Below are 26,076 nucleotides of genomic sequence, written 5' to 3' on the forward strand. Positions count from 1 at the left end.
AACACGGAGACATGTCAGTGTTCGTGGGAGCGCACGTATTACACGGACCCATTAAAGTCAATGGGTCCGTGTAAAACACGTACCGCACACGGACGTTGTCCGTGTGCAGTCCGTGTGCCGTGCAGGAGACAGCGCTCCAGTAAGCGCTGTACCCCCCACATGGTGCTGAAGCCGCGATTCATATCTTCTGTGCAGCAGCGTTTGCTGTAAAGAAGATATGAATAATCCATTTTTTTTGTGTATAAAATAAAGGTCCATGTCCCCACCCCCTCGTTGGCTGTTGCTGCTTCCTCTCGTGGCCGCACCTTCTACTGTATGAGCGGTCACGTGGGGCCGCCGATTACACTCATGAATATGCGGCTCCACCTCCCATAGGGGTGGAGCCGTATATTCATTACTGTAAATGATCCTCCACAGGGGGTGGGGGACATGGACCTTTATTTTATACACCAAAAACCAGCAAACGCTGCTGCACAGAAGATATGAATCGCGGCTTCAGCACGATGCAGGGGACAGCGCTAAACTTTAGCGCTGTCTCCTGCACGCTCCGTGTGGTACCCAGTGGGCACACGTGTGCCACACTGATGTGCCACAGAAACGCAGGGGCACACGGACACGGATAATTCCGGTACCGAATTTTTCCGGTACCGGAATTATCTGGACGTGTGGGACTGCCCTAATGGATAGTAATTGCTGAACATATACCATGCCAGACGAGTCCCACTGTAAAGTTGTGTGTTGTTTTTAACCATGTAAATACTTAAACCTAATTTAATCTGCATTGTAATTCAATAGTAACACATTCTTGCCAACATAAGATCTGTTCATAAGAAAAATAGCATTCAATGGATAAGGATAGAGTACTACATCTTTAATTTAGATTTGCATTCTTGCCAGAACTGACCAATCTTTGTTGGTCCTTTGATCAATAGGAGAAATACATCCAAAGTAAGCAATTAGCTTATAAAGTAGCCAATACCGTGTCTGCTGAATGGTTTTTAATAGCACAGAAATAAAATACTGAAATTGGCGCTTGTGAGCATTTGTAAAGGTTGCAAATGGCCTCTACTTAGGTATGTTTTCTTTCTTGTAACAGAAATCCAACACTAAAAAGGATCAAAGTGGTAGGACGAAAAGTTTTGCAGCTTATCAGATGCCAAGAAACATCTGCATGTCAAACAGTGTTTGAAGGGGTTGTCCACTACTTGGACACATTATACCAAATGAGCCTCCTATTTGGGCCAAGGTCTCACGATCAGTATTTCACATCAGTATTTGTAAGCCAAAACCAGGAGTGGGTGATAAATAAAGAAGTGTTGATGTGTTTCTATTATACTTTTCCTCTGATTGTTCCTCTCCTGGATTTCAAATATGGATGGAAAATAAAACCAAATACTGAATGTATGAACGTGGCCTTAGGGAGGAACTGTAGAATTCTAGCAACTTCGGGTCTCCCATGACATTGTTCTATCACTTAAGCCCTGCAGTCAATCAGAGGCCGCTAATGAATTGCTTCACTCTCACTAACTTCAGACAAAACTGGCAGACTGAAAAAGTGAGACCTGCGGCGGCACTTTGAATTTCTGCAGATGTCCGTTACATCCTAAGGAAGTGATAGAAGTGGCCCAATAGCAATGCCGCTGACAGCTATGTTACAAGAGCCTTGCCATCAGTCACAGGACACCAGGCACCAACGTAACTGGAACTGCGCCGGAGAAAAAGTACAGGCTGTCATTTTAGAAGGGGCAATATAACAATTGAGATGGGGTTGTCTGAGCAGTTTACAACTCCTTTAAGATGATGGCACTTTAATTCAGTTACATTGCAAATATGCTTTAAAAAAAAAGGGCTGGTTTTATGGGGATAACCCAGAAAAAAAAGTCAAGAATAAATGATCATGCAGACAAAGACAAACTCCTCTAGAGGTATATGGAATACATATGTTGTGTTCTGTAAATATGGACAACTGTTCAGCAGCTTCTATGCAGGGTCTTGTAACGCTCATCAAATTTAGCAGATTTCTTCCACTTTGCACCTAACTAATGGAACCTCCAATATGCTTCTGGTTTTCACTAAATATTATTTGAGTCACAGATTGATACTTCTTCACTGTGTTCGAAGCTGATAGTCTAGGGGAGAGAGGAAAACAGAAAATTACGGTATCAGTATATTGCAATGCTCCTTAAGGTTTAACATTTGCAATTTGTTAAACTATCAACAGAAATGAATCAGATCTTGAATCCCAAAAATGATAAGAAAAGGAGGAAGTGCCTAGTTAAATACATATCACCAACAAAAATGATCAATTATCCCATATGATTATAGAACAAAGTGGTGAGGGTGTACTGCTTTTTCATCCCAGGTCACCCTTGTGTACTAGGTAATTGATGGAATAGTAATTATATAATGTCCTAATTGGACTGATATGTGCAATATTTACTACTGACGCTGGTACGCCATATGGGATTGTGCAATAGTTATTGTTAACACTTTGATCATACCGATAGCAGCATATTTAGATATACAAGTAGAATATTGTGTCAAGTGTGGCCCTATTTTTACATGTGCATGTTTTAGCCTTTCCTCCATGTCCTTGTACTTTGGTTATGTCTAATGCAATATTTGTACTATAATCATATGGAAGAATAGATAGTTTTTGCTGGTCTTTGTTGGTGGAATTAAGCCATAGTGATTTACCATAGTTGTCCACAACAGTCCTAGAATATGCTCGACAAATATATACTTTGACAATTTGATGTATAGGTGAGCATTACTGTGGTTCCCATGAGTCTCTCAAATACATAACATGTAAAATACAGGGCCTCCTGTGAAGCATGATGGGTACAAAACCATGAGTACAGCAGTGTATGACACCTATGATCAAAGCAAAAATTATACATGTCCCACAGTAAAAAAAAAAAAGTCAAATCAAACATGTAAAAACAAACAAACGCAATTTCTGATAAAACAAACAAAAAAGAGTACACAATTAGTATTGCCACATCCAGATCGACCTGCTCTATAAAACTGGCATGTTATTCCATTTAGTGAATAGCGTAAAAAATTTTTATTTATTTATTATTTTTCTAAAACCCGTGACAATTACACTTTTTCATTACATCATTACAGACTTGCAAAAAAGTAAATAAGAAGTGGTCAAAAAGTCATACGTAAAAAAAAAAAATGGTGAAAATGTGGGGTACAGCTCTGCTCACTGAAAAAACAAAACAAACTTACAGTTCTCAAAATATAGCAACAAACAAATTCCCACTTTTTTTCTTTTTTTAATAAAGCATTTTTACTGTGATAGCAGCAAACACCTCCCCTTCTGTGAGGCATCTATGGGTTAAAAATACTCACTACACCCCTAATTGAATTCCTTGATGGGTCTAGTTTCCAAAATGAGGTCACTTGGGGGTTTCTGCTGTATTCACATGTCAGGGTGTTTTCAAATGCGACAGCATTCACAGTCTATCCCAGGCAAGTAGCGCACTTTCCTTTCCTAGCCCTGCCTTGTGACCAAGCAGAAGGTTTTGACTACAAATGGGGTACAGGCGCATTCGGGACAAATTGCAAAACAAATTATGGGGTCAATTTTCTCCTATTGTGAAAATTACAAATTTAGGGCCAAAACCACATTTTTCGTGAAACAACTAAAAAATTTCAATATGACATTTTCTCGTGTAACCCTTGTGAAAATGAAACATTTGAGCTAAAAGCATTTTTATGGCTAAAATGTGATTTTGTATTTTTATAGCTCTATGTAATAAACTTCTGTGAAGCACCTGGGTTGCTCATGACATCTGGATAAGTTCCCTAAGGGGTCTAATTTCCTAAATAGGATCACCTGTGAGGGGCTTTCACTGTTTAGGCACATCAAAGGCTCTCCAAACGCAACATGGCGCCCGCGGTCGATTCCAGCCTATTTTGCATTCAAAAAGTCAAACTACCGTATGTTTCTTCCCTTCCGAACGCTATGGTCTGCCCAAATAGTAGTATTCTCCCACATATGGGATATAGGCATACTCCGTAGAAAATGTACAACAAATTCTGGGGTCCATTTTCTCCAATTACCCTTGTAAAAATGTAAAAAAAATTGGGGATAAAAGTACATTTTTGTGGGTAAAATGTGATTTTACGCAAAAAAAGGTGCAGAGTGAGTTACAGAAGGGGTTACAGCACTGCGACACCTGTCCCGACAAACCTGGTCTGTGTATAAAAGAATGCGTCAAACTGTACCACACATCCATGGACTACGAAATTCATTTCTGACTACACAACTGATGTATGCCAACTTGATGCACTCTACACAACTTACGTATTCCACTACATTATAACATTCACATACTGGGAAACAGTAGATCAGTACCAACATGTGGTCATTGTGGGGTATTTCCACAGTTCAGGCACACCACAGGCTCTCCAAATGCAACATGACACCAGCGGACCATTCAATCAAAGTCTACATTTGAAAATGCCACTCCTTCCCTTCCGAGCCCTGACAAACAGGGGTTTTCCTCCACATACAAGCAATCAGTGTTCTCAGGAGAAATTACGCAACAGATTTTTGCATCCATTCTCTCCTGTTACCGTTGTGAAATAAAAAAAAAATGGGGCTAAAAGATCAAATTTTGAGAAAAAAAAGAATGTAGTTTTTTTTTAATTTTCACAACTCAATTTTATATATAATTTTCTAAAACAGGGTCACTTGCGGGGGGTTTCCACTGTTGAGGCACATCAGGGGCTCTCCAAACACAACATGGTGTCTGCTCTAGATTCCAGTAAATTTTTTGTTTAAAAGGTCAAAATGGTGCTTCTTCCCTCCCGAGCCCTCAAAAAGTGGTTTTCCCCCACATGAGGGGTATCAGCGCACCATGGGCAGCACGGTGGCTCAGTGGTTAGCACTGGAGTCCTGGGTTCAAATCCCACCAAGAACACCTGTAAGGAGTTTGTATGTTCTCTCCGTGTTTGCGTGGGTTTCCTCCAGGTACTCCGGTTTCCTCCCACACTCCCAAAGACATACTGATAGGGAATTTAGATTGTGAGCCCCAACAGGGACAGTGATGACAGTGTGCAAAATGTAAACTGCTGCGGAAAAAGTTAGTGCTATATAAAGATTATTATTATAACTCAGGAGAAATTGAACAACAAATTTTGTGGTCCAATTCTTCTGTTAAACTTATGAAAATAAAAAAATTGGGGCTAAAGTAAAAAAAAAAAAAGTTAAATGTTCATTTTTTCCTTCCACATTGCTTCAGTTCCCGTAAAACACCTGAAGGGTTAATAAACTTCTTGAATGTGGTTTTGAGCACCTTGAGGGGTGCAGTTTTTAGAATGGTGTCATTTTGGGGTATTTTCTGTCATATAGGCCCCTCAAAGTCACTTCAAAAGTGAGGTGGTCCATAAAAAAATGGTTTTGAAAATTTTGTTGGAAAAATTAGAAATCGGTGGTCAGCTTTTAACCCTTTTAACTTCCCAACAACAAAAAAATTATGCTGATGTAAAGTAGACATGCTGGAAATGTTATTTATTCACTATTTGTGTGACAGATCTCTCTGATTTATAATGTCCAATTTTTACACAAACGTAAAAAAAACAACAACTCAGAATCAGATACATCCGACATAGTTCCCACAACGCTACCCGAATCCGCTGCCCAAAGGCTATGGAGTCATGTTCAGAGAACCAACCTCCATAGGCTGTAGCAGCAGCCACTCTAGGTCCCGCTGCACTCCGCGAGACCCAGCAGCTCTGAACAGAGGTGACGTCAGTAACTACACCGCTCAGTCACCGGGTCACTCACGCTGCCCCCTACATAGTGGCCCCACATACTGCTTCATATAGTATAATGTGCCCCACAGTATATTGGCCTCATATACAGTGGCATGTAAAAGTTTGGGCACCCCTGGTCAAAATTACTGTTATTATGAACATTTAAGCAAGTTGAAGATGAAATGATCTCTAAAAGGGCTCAAGTTAAAGGGGACATTTCCTTTGTATTTTAGGCAAAACCAATATATATATACCCTCGCCTACTGTATCCTCACACATCCCTTGTAGATTGTGAGCCCTCGCGGGCAGGGTCCTCTCTCCTCCTGTACCAGTCGAGACTTGTATTGTTTAAGATTATTGTACTTGTTTTTATTATGTATACCCCTCCTTACATGTAAAGCGCTATGGAATAAATGGCGCTATAACAATAAATAATATATACACATTTTCATATTTTTCATTTTATAAATTTCAAAAAGGAAAATGGGCAAATGCAATGGGACAATATACTATCAGGGTATATGTTCCCCCATCCTGGAATGTGTCCCTCCATCACAATCCCAATCATGGTGTATGTCCCTATCCAAGTGTATGTCCCTTTATCATAATCCCCATCCAGCTATATATCCCTCAATGCATAGGAAACAACAAACTTGTCTACTCAACTTCCAGGGCTCCCTCGGAGAGCAGCATCTTATTCTGTGTGTGATCTCCATGATGAGCTCTGAACAGGTCGGCGGTGAGCAGTGATGGTGGCCTAGACTGTAATACTGATGACAGGCTGTGATCACAGCTCCCCGCCGCTGACACTCACCTCTCGCTGGACCTCTGCTCCGCTCTGCTGAGCAGTGTATGCGATGACATGGGGAAAGAGGAGCCCACAGAATAAACAAAGATGGCTGCGACCTCCTCCCACAGCTGTGACCTGGACAGCCCAGGCCACAGGTAAGGCAGTCTCAATACAAGGTGTGGGGCTGCTGTATTTAAGGTGTGTAAGTGTCGTGCTCAGACATACCGTATATACACCCCCAAATGCCAATTGTAGCCCACAGTGGCTGAAGTAATAATTAATAAAGATCTATTAAAGCAGTATCTTTAATTTTGTACTAAAAATAATTGATTAAATAATCAATTGTTAACACAGAACATCACAGCGTCTTCCCTTTAACTAAGATCTCCTGGGCATAATAATGCCATATATGTAAAGTCCTGCTTGGGCACACTACTGGGCTCGGGACACCCATCTACTGCGCTTGTACACTTCATGTGGACACTGTGCGGCTTCTATAAAAGGTGTCAAATAATTACAGTCCATGGCTCTGCAAACTGCTACTTTGAATACATGGTTTGCTATTTTCAGAGAAGAATGGGATTTTTACTGTATACAACAATACTGTAGTAAATGATAAAGTACATTAAAAACATTTTTAAAATATATTTAAAAATGTATGAAAATGTAATGACTTTCCACGAGTAAAAATAAAATATATATACCATATATACACGAGTATATGCCGACCCGAGTATAAGCGGAGACCCCTAATTTTTGCCACAAAAAACTGGGAAACTTGTTGACTCAAGAATAAGCCTAGGGTGGAAAATGCAGCAGCTACTAGTAAATGTAAAAAACAAAAATTGATACCAATAAAAGTAAAATTAATTGAGACCTCAGTAGGTTAAGTGTTTTTGAATATCCATATTGAATCAGGAGCCCCATAAAGTTCATCATGGGCCCCATAAGATACTCCATATTAAAATATGTCCCATATAATGCTGCACAAAGGTTGATGGCCCCATAAGATGCTCCATAGAATATTATGCCCCATATTATGCTGCACAAACGTTGATGGCCCCATATGCTGCTCCATAAAGGTTGATGGCCCTATAAGATGCTCTATAGAATATGCCCCAAATGCTGCTGTTGCTATTAAAAAAAAAAAAAAAAAAAAACATACTCACCTCTCGTCGCCGAGTGGCTGAGCAGGCGGGGATACCGGCGCGCTATGGGGGACAGGTGCCGCAGTCACCGCTGGTTCAGGACACCGACACTTGCGATATTCACCTGTCCCCATTCCACTGCCGCGCACCACTGTGTCTTCCGGGTCTTTGCAGTGACTGTTCAGGCAGAGGGCGCACACTAAATACGTCATCGCGCCCTCTGACCTGAACGTCACAGCCAGAAAACACAGAAGACACAGCGCGGCGGTGGAACGGGGACAGGTGAATATCGCATGGCTCACCCTCCCCCACTCTCTGTATGTTCCTGCTTCTCCAACGGTTACCAGCAGTGTGAATGTACAATTTTCATAGTCATGAAAATACAGAAAAATCTTTAAATGAGTAGGTGTGTCCAAACATTTGGTCCGTGATAGAGATAGATAGATAGATAGGCAGACAGACAGACAGACATATAGATAGATAGATATACAGTACAGACCAAAAGTTTGGACACACTTTCTCATTTAAAGATTTTCCGTATTTTCATGGCCATTGTACATTCACACTGAAGGCACCAAAACTATGAATTAACACATGTGGAATTATATACAAAAAAGTGTGAAACAACTGAAATTATGTCTTATACTTTAGGTTCTTCAAAGTAGCCACCTTTTGCTTTGATGACTGCTTTGCACACTCTTGGCATTCTCTTGATGAGCTTCAAGAGGTAGTCACCAGAAATGGTTTTCACTTCACAGGTGTGCCCTGTCAGGTTTAATAAGTGCCTTATAAATGGGGTTAGGACCATCAGTTGTGTTGTGCAGAAGTCTGGTGGATACACAGCTGATAGTCCTACTGAATAGACTGTTAGAATTTGTATTATGGCAAGAAAAAAGCAGCTAAGTAAAGAAAAATGAGTGGCCATCATTACTTTAAGAAATGAAGGTCAGTCAGTCCGAAAAATTGGGAAAACTTTGAAAGTGTCCCCAAGTGCAGTTGCAAAAACCATCAAGCGCTACAAAGAAACTGGCTCACATGAGGACCACCCCAGGAAAGGAAGACCAAGAGTCACCTCTGCTTCTGAGAATAAGTTTATCCGAGTCACCAGCCTCAGAAATCGCAGGTTAACAGCAGCTCAGATTAGAGACCAGGTCAATGCCACATAGAATTCTAGCAGCAGACACATCTCTACAACAACTGTTAAGAGGAGACTTTGTGCAGCAGGCCTTCATGGTAAAATAGCTGCTAGGAAACCACTGCTAAGGACAGGCAACAAGCAGAAGAGATTTGTTTGGGCTAAAGAACACAAGGAATGGACAATAGACCAGTGGAAATCTGTGCTTTGGTCTGTTGAGTCCAAATTTGAGATCTTTGGTTCCAACCACCGTGTCTTTGTGCGACGCAGAAAAGGTAAACGGATGGACTCTACATGCCTGGTTCCCACTGTGAAGCATGGAGGAGGTGTGATGGTGTGGGGGTGCTTTGCTGGTGACACTGTTGGGGATTTATTCAAAACTGAAGGCATACTGAACCAGCATGGCTACCACAGCATCTTGCAGCGGCATGCTATTCCATCCGGTTTGCATTTAGCTGGACCATCATTTATTTTTCAACAGGACAATGACCCCAAACACAACTCCAGGCTGTGTAAGGGCTATTTGACCAAGAAGGAGAGTGATGGGGTGCTATGCCAGATGACCTGATGGTTTGGGGTGAGCTGGACCCCAGAGTGAAGTCAAAAGGGCCAACAAGTGCTAAGCATCTCTGGGAACTCCTTCAAGATTGTTGGAGGACCATTTCCGGTGACTACCTCTTGAAGCTCATCAAGAGTGTGCAAAGCAATCATCAAAGCAAAAGGTGGCTACTTTGAAGAACCTAGAATAGAAGACATATTTTCAGTTGTTTCACACTTTTTTGTTAAGTATATAATTCCACATGTGTTAATTCATAGTTTTGATGCCTTCAGTGTGAATTTACAATTTTCATAGTCATGAAAATACAGAAAAATCTTTAAATGAGAAGGTGTGTCCAAACTTTTGGTCTGTACTGTATATACTGTATATATACTAGATGGTGGCCCGATTCTAACGCATCGGGTATTCTAGAATATGTATTTATGTATGTATATAGCAGCCACATAGTATATAGCACAGGCCATGTAGTATATAGCAGACAAATACTACGTGGCCTGTGCTATATACTATGTGGCTGCTATATACATACATATTGTAGAATACCCAATGCGTTAATACAGGCCACGCAATATATAACAGTGGCCACGCAGTATATAACAGCCCACGCAATATATAGCAGCCACGCAGTATATAACACAGGCGACGTAGTATATAACACAGGCCACGCAGTATAGAACACTGGCCACGTAATATATAGCACAACCCACGCAGTATATAGCAGCCACGTAGTATATAACACTGCCCACGCAGTATATAACAGTGGCCACGTAATATATAGCACAGCCCACATAGTATATAACAGTGCCTATGTAGTATATAACATTGCCTATGTAGTATATAGCAGCCACGCGGTATCTAACACAGCCCATGTAGTATACAGCAGTGTGAGCACCATATCCCTGTTAAAAAAAATAATTAAAATAAAAAATAGTTATATACTCACCCCTGGGATCCAGCGATAGGCGCGCGGCTGCCGCCATCTTCCATTCCCAGGATGCATTGCAAAATTACCCAGATGAGTTAGCGGTCTCGCGAGACCGCTAAGTCTTCTGGGTAATTTCACAATGCATCGCCGGGAACAGAAGATGGCGGCAGGTGCGTGCAGCTCGGTGGACTACGGAGGGTGAAAATAGCAGTTTTTTTGTTTTTTTAACATTACATTTTTTTTTTACTATTGATGCTGCATAGGCAGCATCAATAGTAAAAAAAAAAAATTGAGAACACACCGGGTTAATAGCAGTGGTTACGGAGTGCGTTACCTGCGGCATAACGCGGTCCGTTACCGCCGGCATTAACCCTGTGTGAGTGGTCACTGGAGGGGAGTATGCAGGCGCCGGGCAGTGACTGCGGGGAGTAAGGAGCGGCCATTTTCTTCCAGACTGTGCCCGTCGCTGATTGGTCGTGGCTGTTTTGCCGCAACCAATCAGCGACTTGGATTTCTATGACAGACAGAGGCCGCGACCAATGAATATCCGTGACAGAAAGAAGGAAAGACGGAAGTGACCCTTAGACAATTATATAGTAGATATATATATAATATATATATTTGCAGCATCGCTGTATCAAGTAAAGTCTGTTGTATCAAAATATAAAATTAGCCCAATAAGTATATGCTGTGCAAAGAAAAGAAAAAATGCCAGAATTGCGTTTTTTCGGTCACTGGAACATTTTTATTTACAAGAAATCTGCAGCATTAACGGTATGTTATATCATGGGACAACCCCTTTAGTTAACTGTTTAGGTGACAAATACTTTATTTCGCCTCTATACTGCAGAGATATTAGAGATCAAAAAACATTTTGTTCTGCTCTGCAGTGCCTATTATTTGCGTTTCCAGTTCAACATGAAAAATTTGGTGAAAGGTTTTCTTTAAAAGGAATCTGTCACCTAAAAAAATGCTATTAACCTGCAGATATGGGGTTAATCTACAAGTTAATAGCGTTGTGAACCAGCCAGGCGCCAGCACAGACCTCATGCTGCCCGGAGTAAATTAACTTTATTCCCCGTGGCAGCGTTTGGGTTAGGGGGGGGTTTAGCGCAGGAGCAGTGAACTAGGTCCTGATTAGGTTTCAAGGGTCTAAGCAGATTGATCTGGTTCCTAGAGAAACTGTAGGAGACCAGAACACTGATAAATATACAACAGTGCCACAAGCAAGGGACAATTGTATATTTGTTGTCAGCAATTGAGAAGCTGTTAAAGGAGGATTCCAAGATGTAAACCTTCAGATGACCATGAATCAGGGAATTCACATGAACATTAACAACAACAGACTAATTCAGACCCTAGTTCTTGTTCTGAAGCATCTAATGCGCGTGTGCAAAGGTAATTGTGAAGGAACAAGAAGTCTAAAAAAAAAAGCCCCAGTGGCCGGTGTGGAAACTGCAAGATAACTAAATTTGCTTTTTTGTTCCAGGGGAGGAAACGGAGAAAAAAAAAAAACAACAAAAACATTACTAAACTTTAAAAAAAAAAAAAAACAACAACAAAAACAAACACATGTGACACAGTCTAAAGCTTTAACAATTAATTTAGTACTATCCCTGAGGAATAATTATTGGCTTTCTGTGCCCATACCTCCATTTTGGGTGATGTATCGCACCCATGGCAATGCTTGATATCCACTCTTCTCGATTATTTTCAAGTAGCGAACCTGTAAAAGAAGGGAACAGTTCCATAACTTTATTTGCTGAATGACTATACAGTATATATGAAGAACAGACAAATATAACTAAGATACCGCATAGAATGACATACAAGTCATGCTAAAATAATATGCCTTTCTATAAATGCTATAGAAAAAATCCACTACTTCAGGACTATTAGAAACGCATGCTCTGGGCTTCTGGTCACAGTCTGATAAATAATAGAGAAATGCCATTGACGAGGTGTCAAACCTGAATTCCAGATGTGGTGAAATAAGGAATCTCAAACTTCACACTTATCGGAGGTTTTCCTTCCTTGTCTTCAGCTTCAACACTTGGGAGGCCAAAATGTGCTCTCATTAGATACTCCTTTCCACCCTGCAGCAGCACAAGCCAGGAGAAAAAAATACAACATTGCTTCTCTTACAACAATAATGCACAATAAAACCATGTGGTTAACCAATTCAAGACTGGGCCATGTCCCCACTCCCCGTTCAAGTCCACATTTTCAGGTATTTTTGTACACGTCGTTTTAAGAACTCTAATTTTATTATAAATCTTTTTCTTGCTAAGATGCTAAAATACTTTTTGCAATACATAGTGCTTAAAGGGAATCTGTCACCCCTTTTTTTCGCTTTGAGATATGGTTCAATTGTGCCTGAGCTCTGCTTTTAACCCCTTCAAGACCCAGCCTATTTTGACCTTAAAGACCTTGCCGTTTTTTGCAATTCTGACCAGTGTCCCTTTATGAGGTAATAACTCAGGAACGCTTCAACGGATCCTAGCGGTTCTGAGATTGTTTTTTCGTGACATATTGGGCTTCATGTTAGTGGTAAATTTAGGTCAATAAATTCTGCATTTATTTGTGATAAACACGGAAATTTGGCGAAAATTTTGAAAATTTCGCAATTTTCACATTTTGAATTTTTATTCTGTTAAACCAGAGAGATATGTGACACAAAATAGTTAATAAATAACATTTCCCACATGTTTACTTTACATCAGCACAATTTTGGAAACAAAATTTTTTTTTGTTAGGAAGTTATAAGGGTTAAAATTCGACCAGCGATTTGTCATTTTTACAACGAAATTTACAAAACCATTTTTTTTAGGGACCACCTCACATTTGAAGTCAGTTTGAGGGGTCTATATGGCTGAAAATACCCAAAAGTGACACCATTCTAAAAACTGCACCCCTCAAGGTACTCAAAACCACATTCAAGAAGTTTATTAACCCTTCAGGTGCTTCACAGCAGCAGAAGCAACATGGAAGGAAAAAATGAACATTTAACTTTTTAGTCACAAAAATTATCTTTTAGCAACAATTTTTTTATTTTCCCAATGGTAAAAGGAGAAACTGAACCACGAAAGTTGTTGTCCAATTTGTCCTGAGTACGCTGATACCTCATATGTGGGGGTAAACCACTGTTTTGGCGCACGGCAGGGCTTGGAAGGGAAGGAGCGCCATTTGACTTTTTGAATCAAAAATTGGCTCCACTCTTTAGCGGACACCATGTCACGTTTGGAGAGCCCCCGTGTGCCTAAAAATTGGAGCTCCCCCACAAGTGACCCCATTTTGGAAACTAGACGCCCCAAGGAACTTATCTAGATGCATAGTGAGCACTTTGAACCCCCAGGTGCTTCACAAATTGATCCGTAAAAATGAAAAAGTACTTTTTTTTCACAAAAAAATTCTTTTAGCCTCAATTTTTTCATTTTCACATGGGCAACAGGATAAAATGGATCCTAAAATGTGTTGGGCAATTTCTCCTGAGTACACCAATACCTCACATGTGGAGGTAAACCACTGTTTGGGCACATGGTAAGGCTCGGAAGGGAAGGAGCGCCATTTGACTTTTTGAATGAAAAATTATTTCCATCGTTAGCGGACACCATGTCGCGTTTGGATAGCTCCTGTGTGCCTAAACATTGGCGCTCCCCCACAAGTGACCCCATTTTGGAAACTAGACCCCCCAAGGAACTAATTTAGATGCCTAGTGAGCACTTTAAACCCTCAGGTGCTTCACAAATTGATCTGTAAAAATGAAAAAGTACTTTTTTTTCACAAAAAAATTCTTTTCGCCTCAATTTTTTCATTTTCACATGGGCAGTAGGATAAAATGGATCATAAAATTTGTTGGGCAATTTCTCCCGAGTACGCCGATACCTCATATGTGGGGGTAAACCACTGTTTGGGCACTCGGCAGGGCTCGGAAGAGAAGGCGCGCCATTTGACTTTTTGAATGGAAAATTAGCTCCAATTGTTAGCGGACACCATGTCGCGTTTGGAGAGCCCCTGTGTGCCTAAACATTGGAGCTCCCGCACAAGTGACCCCATTTTGGAAACTAGACCCCCCAAGGAACTTATCTAGATGCATATTGAGCACTTTAAACCCCCAGGTGCTTCACAGAAGTTTATAACGCAGAGCCATGAAAATAAAAAATAATTTTTCTTTCCTCAAAAATGATTTTTTAGCCTGGAATTTCCTATTTTGCCAAGGATAATAGGAGAAATTGGACCCCAAATATTGTTGTCCAGTTTGTCCTGAGTACGCTGATACCCCATATGTGGGGGTAAACCACTGTTTGGGCGCACGGCAGGGCTCGGAAGGGATGGCACGCCATTTGGCTTTTTAAATGGAAAATTAGCTCCAATCATTAGCGGACACCATGTCACGTTTGGAGAGCCCCTGTGTGCCTAAACATTGGAGATCCCCCAGAAATGACACCATTTTAGAAACTAGACCCCCAAAGGAACTAATCTAGATGTGTGGTGAGGACTTTGAACCCCCAAGTGCTTCACAGAAGTTTATAACGCAGAGCCATGAAAAAAAAAAAAAAAATTATTTTCTCAAAAATGATCTTTTAGCCTGCAATTTTTTATTTTCCCAAGGGTAACAGGAGAAATTTGACCCCAAAAGTTGTTGTCCAGTTTCTCCTGAGTACGCTGATACCCCATATGTGGGGGTAAATCACTGTTTGGGCACATGCCGGGGCTCGGAAGTGAAGTAGTGACGTTTTGAAATGCAGACTTTGATGGAATGCTCTGTGGGCGTCACGTTGCGTTTGCAGAGCCCCTGATGTGGCTTAACAGTAGAAACCCCCCACAAGTGACCCCATTTTGGAAACTAGACCCCCAAAGGAACTTATCTAGATGTGTGGTGAGCACTTTGAACCCCCAAGTGCTTCATAGAAGTTTATAATGCAGAGCCGTGAAAATAATAAATACGTTTTCTTTCCTCAAAAATAATTATTTAGCCCAGAGTTTTTTATTTTTCCCAAGGGTAACAGGAGAAATTTGACCCCAATATTTGTTGTCCAGTTTCTCCTGAGTACGGTGATACCCCATATGTGGGGGTAAACTACTGTTTGGGCACATGCCGGGGCTTGGAATTGAAGTAGTGACGTTTTGAAATGCAGACTTTGATGGAATGCTCTGCGGGCGTCACGTTGCGTTTGCAGAGCCCCTGATGTGCCTAAACAGTAGAAACCCCCCACAAGTGACCCCATTTTGGAAACTAGACCCTGAAAGGAACTTATCTAGATGTGTGGTGAGCACTTTGAACCCCCAAGTGCTTCATAGAAGTTTATAATGCAGAGCCGTGAAAATAATAAATACGTTTTCTTTCCTCAAAAATAATTATTTAGCCCAGAATTTTTTATTTTCCCAAGGGTTACAGGAGAAATTGGACCCCAAAAGTTGTTGTCCAGTTTCTCCTGAGTACGCTGATACCCCATATGTGGGGGTAAACCACTGTTTGGGCACACGTCGGGGCTCAGAAGGGAAGTAGTGACTTTTGAAATGCAGACTTTGATGGAATGGTCTGCGGGTGTCACGTTGCGTTTGCAGAGCCCCTGGTGTGCCTAAACAGTAGAAACCCCCCACAAGTGACCCCATTTTAGAAACTAGACCCCCCAAGGAACTTATCTAGATATGTGGTGAGCACTTTGAACCCCCAAGTGCTTCACAGACGTTTACAACACAGATCCGTGAAAATAAAAAATCATTTTTCTTTCCTCAAAAATTATGTTTTAGCAAGCATTTTTTTAGATTCACAAGGGTAACAGGAGAAATTGGACCCCAGTAATTGTTGCGCAGTTTGTCCTGAGTATGCTGGTACCCCATATGTGGGGGTAAACCACTGTTTGGGCACACGTCAGGGCTCGGAAGTGAGGGAGCACCATTTGACTTTTTGAATACGAGATTGGCTGGAATCAATGGTGGCGCCATGTTGCGTTTGGAGACCCCTGATGTGCCTAAACAGTGGTAACCCCTCAATTCTACCTCCAACACTAACCCCAACACACCCCTAACCCTAATCCCAACTGTAGCCATAACCCTAATCACAACCCTAACCCCAACACACCCCTAACCACAACACTAATTCCAACCCTAACCCTAAGGCTATGTGCCCACGTTGCGGATTCGTGTGAGATATTTCCGCACCATTTTTGAAAAATCTGCGGGTAAAAGGCACTGTGTTTTACCTGCGGATTTTCCGCGGATTTCCAGTGTTTTTTGTGCGGATTTCACCTGCGGATTCCTATTGAGGAACAGGTGTAAAACGCTGCGGAATCCGCACAAAGAATTCACATGCTGCGGAAAATACAACGCAGCGTTCCCGCGCGGTATTTTCCGCATCACGGGCACAGCGGATTTGGTTTTTCATATGTTTACATGGTACTGTAAACCTGATGGAACACTGCTGCGAATCCGCAGCCAAATCCGCACCGTGTGCACATAGCCTAATTCTAAAGGTATGTGCACACGCTGCGGAAAACGCTGCGGATCCGCAGCAGTTTCCCATGAGTGTACAGTTCAATGTAAACCTATGGGAAACAAAAATCGCTGTACACATGCTGCGGAAAAACTGCACGGAAACGCAGCGGTTTACATTCCGCAGCATGTCACTTCTTTGTGCGGATTCCGCAGCGGTTTTACAACTGCTCCAATAGAAAATCGCAATTGTAAAACCGCAGTGAAATGCGCAGAAAAAAACGCGGTAAATCCACCATAAATCCGCAGCGGTTTAGCACTGCGGATTTATCAAATCCGCAGCGGAAAAATCCGCAGAGGACCAGAATACGTGTGCACATTCCTAACCCTAACCCTACCCCTAACCCTACCCCTAACCCTAGCCCTAACCCTAACCCTACCCCTAACCCTACCCCTACCCCTACCCCTACCCCTACCCCTAACCCTACCCCTAACCCTACCCCTAACCCTAACCCTACCCCTAACCCTAACCCTATTCTAACATTAGTGGAAAAAAAAAAATTTCTTTATTTTTTTATTGTCCCTACCTATGGGGGTGACAAAGGGGGGGGGTCATTTATTATTTTTTTTATTTTGATCACTGAGATAGATTATATCTCAGTGATCAAAATGCACTTTGGAACGAATCTGCCGGCCGGCAGATTCGGCGGGCGCACTGCACATGCGCCCGCCATTTTGGAAGATGGCGGCGCCCGGGAGAAGACGGACGGGACCACGGCTGGATCGGTAAGTATGATAGGGTGGGGGGGGACCACGGGGGGGGGGATCGGAGCACGGGGGGGGGGATCGGAGCACGGGGGGGGGAATCGGAGCGCGGGAGGGGTGGAACGGAGCGCGGGGGGCGTGGAACGGAGCACGGGGGGGCTGGAATGGAGCACGGGGGGGTGGAACGGAGCACGGGGGGGGGTGGATCGGAGTGCAGGGGGGGTGATTGGAGCACGGGGGGGTGATTGGAGCACGGGGGGAGCGGACACGAGCACGGGGGGGAGCGGAGCACAGGGCGGAGGGGAGCCGGAGCAGTGTACCGGCCAGATCGGGGGGGTGGGGGGGCGATCGGAGGGGTGGGGTGGGGGAACACTAGTATTTCCAGCCATGGCCGATGATATTTCAGCATCGGCCATGGCTGGATTGTAATATTTCACCCGTTATAATGGGTGAAATATTACAAATCGCTCTGATTGGCAGTTTCACTTTCAACAGCCAATCAGAGCGATCGTAGCCACGAGGGGGTGAAGCCACCCCCCCTGGGCTAAACTACCACTCCCCCTGTCCCTGCAGATCGGGTGAAATGGGAGTTAACCCTTTCACCCGATCTGCAGGGACGCGATCTTTCCATGACGCCGCATAGGCGTCATGGGTCGGATTGGCACCGACTTTCATGACGCCTACGTGGCGTCAAAGGTCGGGAAGGGGTTAATCAGTACCTTTCATATCTCCCGATTCCCCACCTTTGCTGAGAAAATACCTTAGTAATCTCTCCATTTTCCTATGTATATCACCCCTGACTGGTCCGATGGGCGGGGCCTAATCGCCTTTTGTCCCATTACGTTCTGTGCCCCGGAAGTCTTGCCATGCAAGGGGGCATAGAACGTAATAAAAAATGTGAGCACATGCGCAATAGTGATTTTATGCTTTGCCCACAGTAGGTCAAAGCATACTGCGCAGGCGCTAGAGGCCAATTCAATGCGCACGCGGAGAAACTGTACGGGATCTGTGCTATTCACAGATCACGTTACGTCGAGAACGCCGAAGAGCGGGGGAAGAGATGGTGATTAGGCCATGCCCATTGGATCGGGGTAATTTGCATAGGAAAACGGAGAGATTACAAAGGTATTTTCTCAGCAAAGGTGGGGAATCGGGGGATATGAAAGGTAAAGCGGTAATGCAGAGCTCATGCACAATTGAACCATAATTTTATCTCAAATTGAAAAAAAAAGGGTGACAGACTCCCTTTAATTTATGCAATTCTGTTACTTTTCACTTTTTTTTTTACAGACCACAAAAGACTACTAAATCAAATTTAAACTCTGGTCCCCATAGTGATGTGTTCTTTTTTTTTTTCAAATCTCTAACAATTCAAACAAATCATATTACATATTGGACAGAAGTTTACTTTTCTTTCTCAGGAGCTGCTTTTTGAGCATGACACCACCAAGCCACATGTTGCTTGGCCTATAGTAGCATCTGGGTCACTAATGGTCACCAACTGGAAAGGAAGCTGCCAGCAGAGAATCTTGATGATTTGTTTATACTAGTGCATTCAGTGTGGCAGAACATTCCTCAAACAACCATTAATAGCCTCATTAATACCAGCCAAGGCATGTAAAAGTGCATGTATTTTTTGTGCATGGCACTCATACTCAGTACAACATGTCTATCCATCCAGCGATTTTTGTAACGCCTCGACTTTTCCTTCTTGTTGTTGAAGTTTCAATTTTGGGGCCATCATGAACACAAACACGTGTTTGTGCTCCATGACAGACATATAAAGTGGGTACGGAAAGTATTCAGACCACTTTAAATTTTTTCACACTTTAAATTTTTTGTTTCATTGCAGCCATTTGTTAAATTAATAAAAAGTTCATTTTTTTCTCATTAATGTACACTCTGCACCCCATCGTGACTGAAAAAAACAAACAAACGTGGAAATTTTTGCAAAGCTATTAAACAAGAAAAACTGAAATATCACATGGTCATAAGTATTCAGACCCTTTGCTAAGACACTCATATTTAAGTCACATGCTGTCAATTTCCTTGTGATCCTCCTTGAGATGGTTCTACTCCTTCATTGGAGTCCAGATGTGTTTAATGAAACTGATAGGACTTGATTTGGAAAGGCACACACCTGTCTATATAAGACCTCACAGCTCACAGTGCATGTCAGACCAAATGAGAATCATGAGGTCAAAGGAACTGGCCAAGGAGCTCAGAGACAGAATTGTGGCAAGGCACAATTCTGGCCAAGGTTACAATAGAATTTCTGCAGTACTCAAGGTTCCTAAGAGCACAGTGGCCTCCATAATCCTTAAATGGAAGAAGTTTGGGACCACCAGAAGTCTTCCTAGACCTGGCCGTCCAGCCAAACTGAGCAATCGTGGGAGAAGAGCCTTGGTGAGAGAGGTAAAGAAGAACCCCAAGATCACTGTGGCTGAGCTCCAGAGATGCAGTAGGGAGATGGGAGAAAGTTCCACAAAGTCAACCATCACTGCAGCCCTCCACCAGTCGGGCCTTTATGGCAGAGTGGCCCGACGGAAACCTCTCCTCATGCAAGACATATGAAAGCACGCATAGAGTCTGCTAAAAAAAAAAAAAAAAACACATGAAGGACTCCCAGACTATGAGAAATAAGATTCTCTGGTCTGATGAGACTAAGATAGACCTTTTTGGTGATAATTCTAAGTGGTATGTGTGGAGAAAACCAGGCACTGCTCATCACCTGCCCAATACAATCCCAACAGTAAAACATGGTGGTGGCAGCATCATGCTATGGGTGAGTTTTTCAGCTACAGGGACAGGACTGGTTGCCTTTGAAGGAAACATGAATGCGGCCAAGTACAGAGATATCATAGACAAAAACCTCTTTCAGAGTGCTATGGACCTCAGACTTGGCCAAAGGTTCACCTTCCAACTAGACAATGAACCTAAGCACACAGCTAAAATAACAAAGGAGTGGCTTCAGAACAACTCTGTGACCGTTCTTAACTGGCCCAGGCAGAGCCCTGACCTAAACTCAATTGAGCATCTGGAGAGACCTGAAAATGGCTGTCCACCAACATTCACCATCCAACCTGACGGAACTGGAGAGGATCTGCAAGGAAGAATGGGAGAGGATCCTCAAATCCAGGTGTGTAAAACTTGTTGCATCATTCCCAAGACGACTCATGGCTGTACTAGCTCTAAAGGGTGCTTCTACTCAATAAGGAGCAAAGGGTCTGAATACTTCTAACCATGTGATATTTCAGTTTTTCTTTCTTAATAAATTTGCAACAAATTCTACATTTCTGGGGGGTTTTCAGTCAAAATGGGGTGCAGAGTGTACATTAACGAGAAAAAAACAAAAACTTTTTTTAATTTACCAAATGGTTGCAATCAAATAGAGTGAAAAATGTAAAGGGACTGGTAAAGGGTCTGAATATTTTCCGTACCCACTCGGCTTCAGGAAAATGGCCGCCGAGATCTTAATTTGTGCACGCGTGGCCTCCGGCGGCCATTTTACTGAAGCCTCCGGCGGCTAACAGCTTCAGGAAGATGGCCGCAGGGAAACCGGTGGTGCACTCTGCTCACCATGGACACCGGGCTGCGGCGCCATCACATTTCTGTCACCGGCATCCTGAAGAAGGGATCCTGCTCAGGTGCACTCCGCACCGCCCACTGCAGCAGCATCTTGAGGATGGGACCCTGCTCCAGTTCTGCCTAACCGCCGACACCAGACCCCAGGACTGCAGCATTGCCCCACTTCTGCCACCGCCGGCTTCCTGAGGAAGGGACCCTGCCTTCTGTGACCCCGCTGTACCACCACTGACTCTCAGGCAAGATACCTAAATTCGGACAATCAGACGGACTCCATCTTATAAAAATCTTATTTGTGCTATTTTCCACCCCAAAATTTGGGGTGTGTCTTGTAGTCTGGGGCGTCTTATAGTCCAAATATTATGGTAGTCCATTAAGGGGAGCCCACACCTTTATTTCCCCATACTGTTGAGCCTCCTAGTGAAAGGGTGAAGACCCACAGTCCTGTATTGCTATTAACAAGAAAACTTTTTTTCAAACAGTATTTACTGTACAAAAGTAGTAAAACAAAGGACAACACGTGAATTTGATACCGTGCCAATTGTGCTGACCCACTGAACAAAATTATTGAATAGTAGCACATAAATATCATGAAATATTAACTTAAACTGCAGAATACCTATTTTTTTCCTATTTCTCTCCATAAAGAGTTAGTGAGTTAGGTAATAATTTGCCACAAAACAAGATCTCATTCAGCTACATTGCCAAAAATAAATCAAATAATACTATAGCTACTGGAATGTGTCGATCAACCATTAATGAATAAGATTTCTTATGATGGAATGACCAATTTTGCATTTTGATTATGTATTTTGCTTTTTCTATATCTGACGTACGGTTCCAGAGACATGAGCCGTTTTATTTGGAGCTAAATTTTGATGGTCTTTACCATGGGGGCTAGATCACAGAGTAAACACATACTCCCAGAGAATCCTGAGAAGATCACAAAACTAAAAACAAACAAAAAAAGGCCCAAATCTATGGCGGACTTTAAGAGAACAAAAAATTTAATACTTAATTGGGGGGGGGGAGGAGGCAAAAAGAAAAGAATGAAAGAAGAAAAAAAAAGGTCACTTTTGAATTGAAAAACGAGTCAGTCTTGGAGAGCTTAATTGCTGAATTAAAAAAATATGTCCCAGTCCACACCTTACTGTGGCTTCCATTATTGTAAAAAATAATACTTACTGATACCAGCAAGAGGAATCTGATACTTTAATCTGAGTAATCTAGAAGTGCAGTCAACATTGAATGTGTTCTTACCGGAAAAGACTTTATTGACCACACTATCTCGCTATTTTCTGGCACCCATTTTACACTGCCAACTGTGGTTTTGAACTTGGGAGAATCGGCATCGTTTGGGACTGGAATGTGAATTTCCACATTGTTGGCAGTGGAGCGGCGCTTGAATTGGCTTTTGGCCTATGAAAAAAAAAAAGGGAAGAGAAATAATATGCATATTACATAAGCATGATCCAAAGCACCCATCAAAAGGGTGTTCTGCAGCCCAACCCATAAAACTTCCGAATGACTGGCTTAACACAATAATCGTAATTTTGACTAGGCGTGCCCAAACTTTTACATGCCACTGTATGTACCTAAGGAGCATCACTAACACGAGACCTGTTATTCCTCACAGTACACAGAATTGGTCAGCGATCAAGTAAAGCTTCATATAAAGTACATTTTATGAACGTCACATCCTTTACGATCTCATCTATAGAACTGGAAAATGTTTCAAGAAAACTTTTCATATAATTGCATAATGAGATTGGGAAACGCTTGCTTGCCCTAAAGATGGACTTGGCATGCAATACCTCACCATCATCTTCATACCATTACGCTGGTTTAACACGAGGAAGATTTACTAAACTAAATTCAAAGAGTGCCAAAAAAACCTTGTCCTACATGCTTTCCTTCTAACACATTTATTCTGTGGATAAGGCGCTTTATCCCCATTGCTTGACAAAGGGACGTGAGCTGGCTGGAAGAGTGTCTAGCTGCAATTTGAAATCTGGCAAAGTGCACAAATATTGCACTAAAAGTTTGGGAAAAATCCAGAACACAAAGTAAAGCAACCAATGGGTGGTGTGACCTTAGATTAGACCTTTAACTATAAGTTTGCCGCATCGTTATACTGTCTAAAGTAAATTAGGACAGCAATCTATGCTAAATGTTAACTTATAATCTTGGTTCGTGGCGTTTCACTGCAATATGCTGGGTTTTCTGCCACTAGTTTTTTTTTTTTAAACACAACTTCAATAACTTTTGGAAAAAATGTGAGGATAAAATTCCACAGAAAAAACCCACTCAACCCACATGTATAAATGCCCAAAAAAGACCCCACAAGTGTTTCATTGTTCTGCTGTCTCCTATTAATACTGGGACCAAATACTACCATACATCGCTCCTATGCTTCTGCATTTGTTACAAGGGCTTATTTCACACAACAGGTTTTCATCCTACGTGTATACTCCCATCAGACCCCTGGGTGCTGTGGGCATCACAGAAAAGGTTACATACATCTGAACAGGGTTTGCAGAAATCCCATTGACAAGTAGGGGATGTGGATCTTTATGCAAAATATGGAATACAATCTGCAGAAAAAGTGTTAACATGACAAAAATTGATCTAGATTTTTATTTTTTCCTGCCATAGTCTCTCTTCTTCCCATATGAAGAAATGAATCATCATTCCTCATTACCATTTTAATCTACACATTCATGGTATCAAAAAATTAGGGTCAAGCCACTATGGAAATTCATCCTCAGACCCACTTCAAAATTCCTATATAATACAAAATATATTTTTTCAACATTAAATTGTACCGTAGTAAGAAACACAAGATTTTCTATTACAGTATACATCAGAGATGGTTGAACCTACAGATATTGGCTGATCATTGAATGTGTGGTCCTCCCGACTCTCACCGGACATCATAAGGGTCAGGTAGTTGAATCCTCCAGTAGATAAGCTGCCACAGCTATAAACGGAGGATTTCTCCACTTTCCCCATTAAAAACACACGAGCGTTCAGCCCAAGCCGAATGTTCATATCCATGGCAGATTTGGTGGAGAGTGACAGACGTCCGCTGTAGGCAGCCATAGAATGTGTACGTATAGCATCACTTTTCGCATTGTTTTAATTCGTTTTTACAGTATGAACAGGTGTTTTGGTAGATGAGGCAGTGTTCACACAACATTCCGTGTATAATTTCAGTGCATACACCAAGAGATTTCCCAAGTAAATGGGATGAAAAAATTAACAAGCATATGTAATGCGGGCATTGTGGACAGAGACACAAAAAGGAACTACATTTTTAAGCTTTTCCTTTTAGAGTTCATAAGCACTTTAAATGCCGGCAGGTTGGTGAGATCATATGAAGAGCAGAGTATGAATTCAATAGAAAGCCTATGACTTTTCACTAATTCGTACTGTGTCCTGTGCACTCACTCCGGCAGGAGCGGTGTGCTCCTGATCCCAACTTGCCCAATTCTCTGCTCTTTTCCTCAATTGGTAGGGATGCCTCAGTAGGCATTTATAATGCCTCCAAACTGAAAAAGAAAAAGGCTTAAAGGTTTAGTTACTCTTTAAACCAAAACATTTTGAGATTACATATACCAACCTTGATCATGTATTCAATTCGGCTGTGGGAATGTTTTTCAATTACAGATTCAATCCAGATGAGCGGCTTTACCTAAAAGGGTGGAAATAAAGCTAAAATGTTATTCCTAAGGGCCGATGCCACATCTGAGAAAATCGGCCCAATTATGCTATTAAGACTCTGATCGGGCTTCGATGTCTCCCGAGTGCTGTCTGATGTTTTCCATGGACTCAGACACGAATGGGCGTGTGCCATCCGATTATGGGAGGCAAATAGTGCATGTTGTGATTTTTATCCTCAGCCCACCGGAAAAAAAACAGACATGTGCACGGCCTCATTCAACAACATGGGGTCAAAACGACGGATAGCACTCCTCTGAGCTATACGACTGTCTATATGAATCCTAGAGTGAGTAATAAACCAGGAAGAAAAGGCAAGTTGGACCCAGACACATCAGAAGTGTCTCGCCTGAAAACGGCAATGTTCATCTAAACATAGCCTATGGGTGACTGTCTCCATTTCTTTTCTCCTAGAGCACAGTACATGTATACAATACGAGGGCACTTACATGCGTGTTCAAGCGATAAGACATGAGCTCAAACTCCCCATCTGGAGGAATGAAAGATATTGTCCTGTCATTTTCAAATCTGGATAAGCGCACACATTGGTGGAACTTGACATCTTCTAGTTCTACAGACTTGCTCTTTCCACCTAAAAGGGGCACAAATCTTATAAGTCATCTACAGTATGTTTGCAGACCTACAAACATACATTGAAGACTTCTTCAGACATAAACTTGCCAGCAATCAGTTTCTATTGAAGACACAGCCCATATTTACCAGTGGCGCATGGTAGCCTGAGTAAGTCCACTCACTATGAGCCAACATAATGAGAACATGTCCGCGGTCAACATCATCCCACTCAACCTAAAATTATCCTCTCTCACATGCCATGTTAAATCTTCTATATATTTTACATAAACAATATATAACAAACATCTTGTAGGTTAACCCTTACACTAAATCACAAATAATTACAGATCATGGGATTGTGTGGGCCATTGTAAAACCTTCAGCTTGCGCTTTTTGAGGTAGTTTATTGTGGATTTTGACATATGTTTAGGATCATTATACATTTGAAGAAGCTATCCTCTTTACTTTTTTTTTCTATTTTTTTTTTTTACAGCTAGTGTTATGTTTGTATCAATAATTTGTTGAATGAAACTTAATTGAATCCATTCTTTCCTCTATCTGTGAAATGTTTCCCATGCCATTGGCTAAGACACAAACCCCAAACAATGATTGATCCTCCACCATGCTTAACCCCTTAACGACTGCCGATATGCCTTTTTAAGTTAAGGG

General features: G+C 42.0%; 1 protein-coding gene across 1 annotated transcript in view; it reads right to left on the minus strand.

The window, feature by feature from the left end:
• Window positions 1–850: 850 nt before the first annotated feature.
• LOC138649691 (AP-1 complex subunit mu-1) overlaps window positions 851–26,076 on the minus strand; it is an 88,627-nt gene continuing 63,401 nt past the window's right edge. The window contains exons 7-12 of the mRNA XM_069740315.1: window positions 25,284–25,426; window positions 24,737–24,808; window positions 22,375–22,533; window positions 12,300–12,425; window positions 11,980–12,055; window positions 851–2,129 (exon numbers count right to left, since the gene is read on the minus strand). Coding sequence (XP_069596416.1) covers window positions 2,107–2,129; window positions 11,980–12,055; window positions 12,300–12,425; window positions 22,375–22,533; window positions 24,737–24,808; window positions 25,284–25,426 — 599 coding nt within the window. The 3' untranslated portion in view covers window positions 851–2,106. The remainder of the gene's footprint in view (window positions 2,130–11,979; window positions 12,056–12,299; window positions 12,426–22,374; window positions 22,534–24,736; window positions 24,809–25,283; window positions 25,427–26,076) is intronic.

The sequence above is a fragment of the Ranitomeya imitator genome, chromosome 1, assembly GCF_032444005.1.
Source record: "Ranitomeya imitator isolate aRanImi1 chromosome 1, aRanImi1.pri, whole genome shotgun sequence".
Lineage (NCBI taxonomy): Eukaryota > Metazoa > Chordata > Amphibia > Anura > Dendrobatidae > Ranitomeya > Ranitomeya imitator.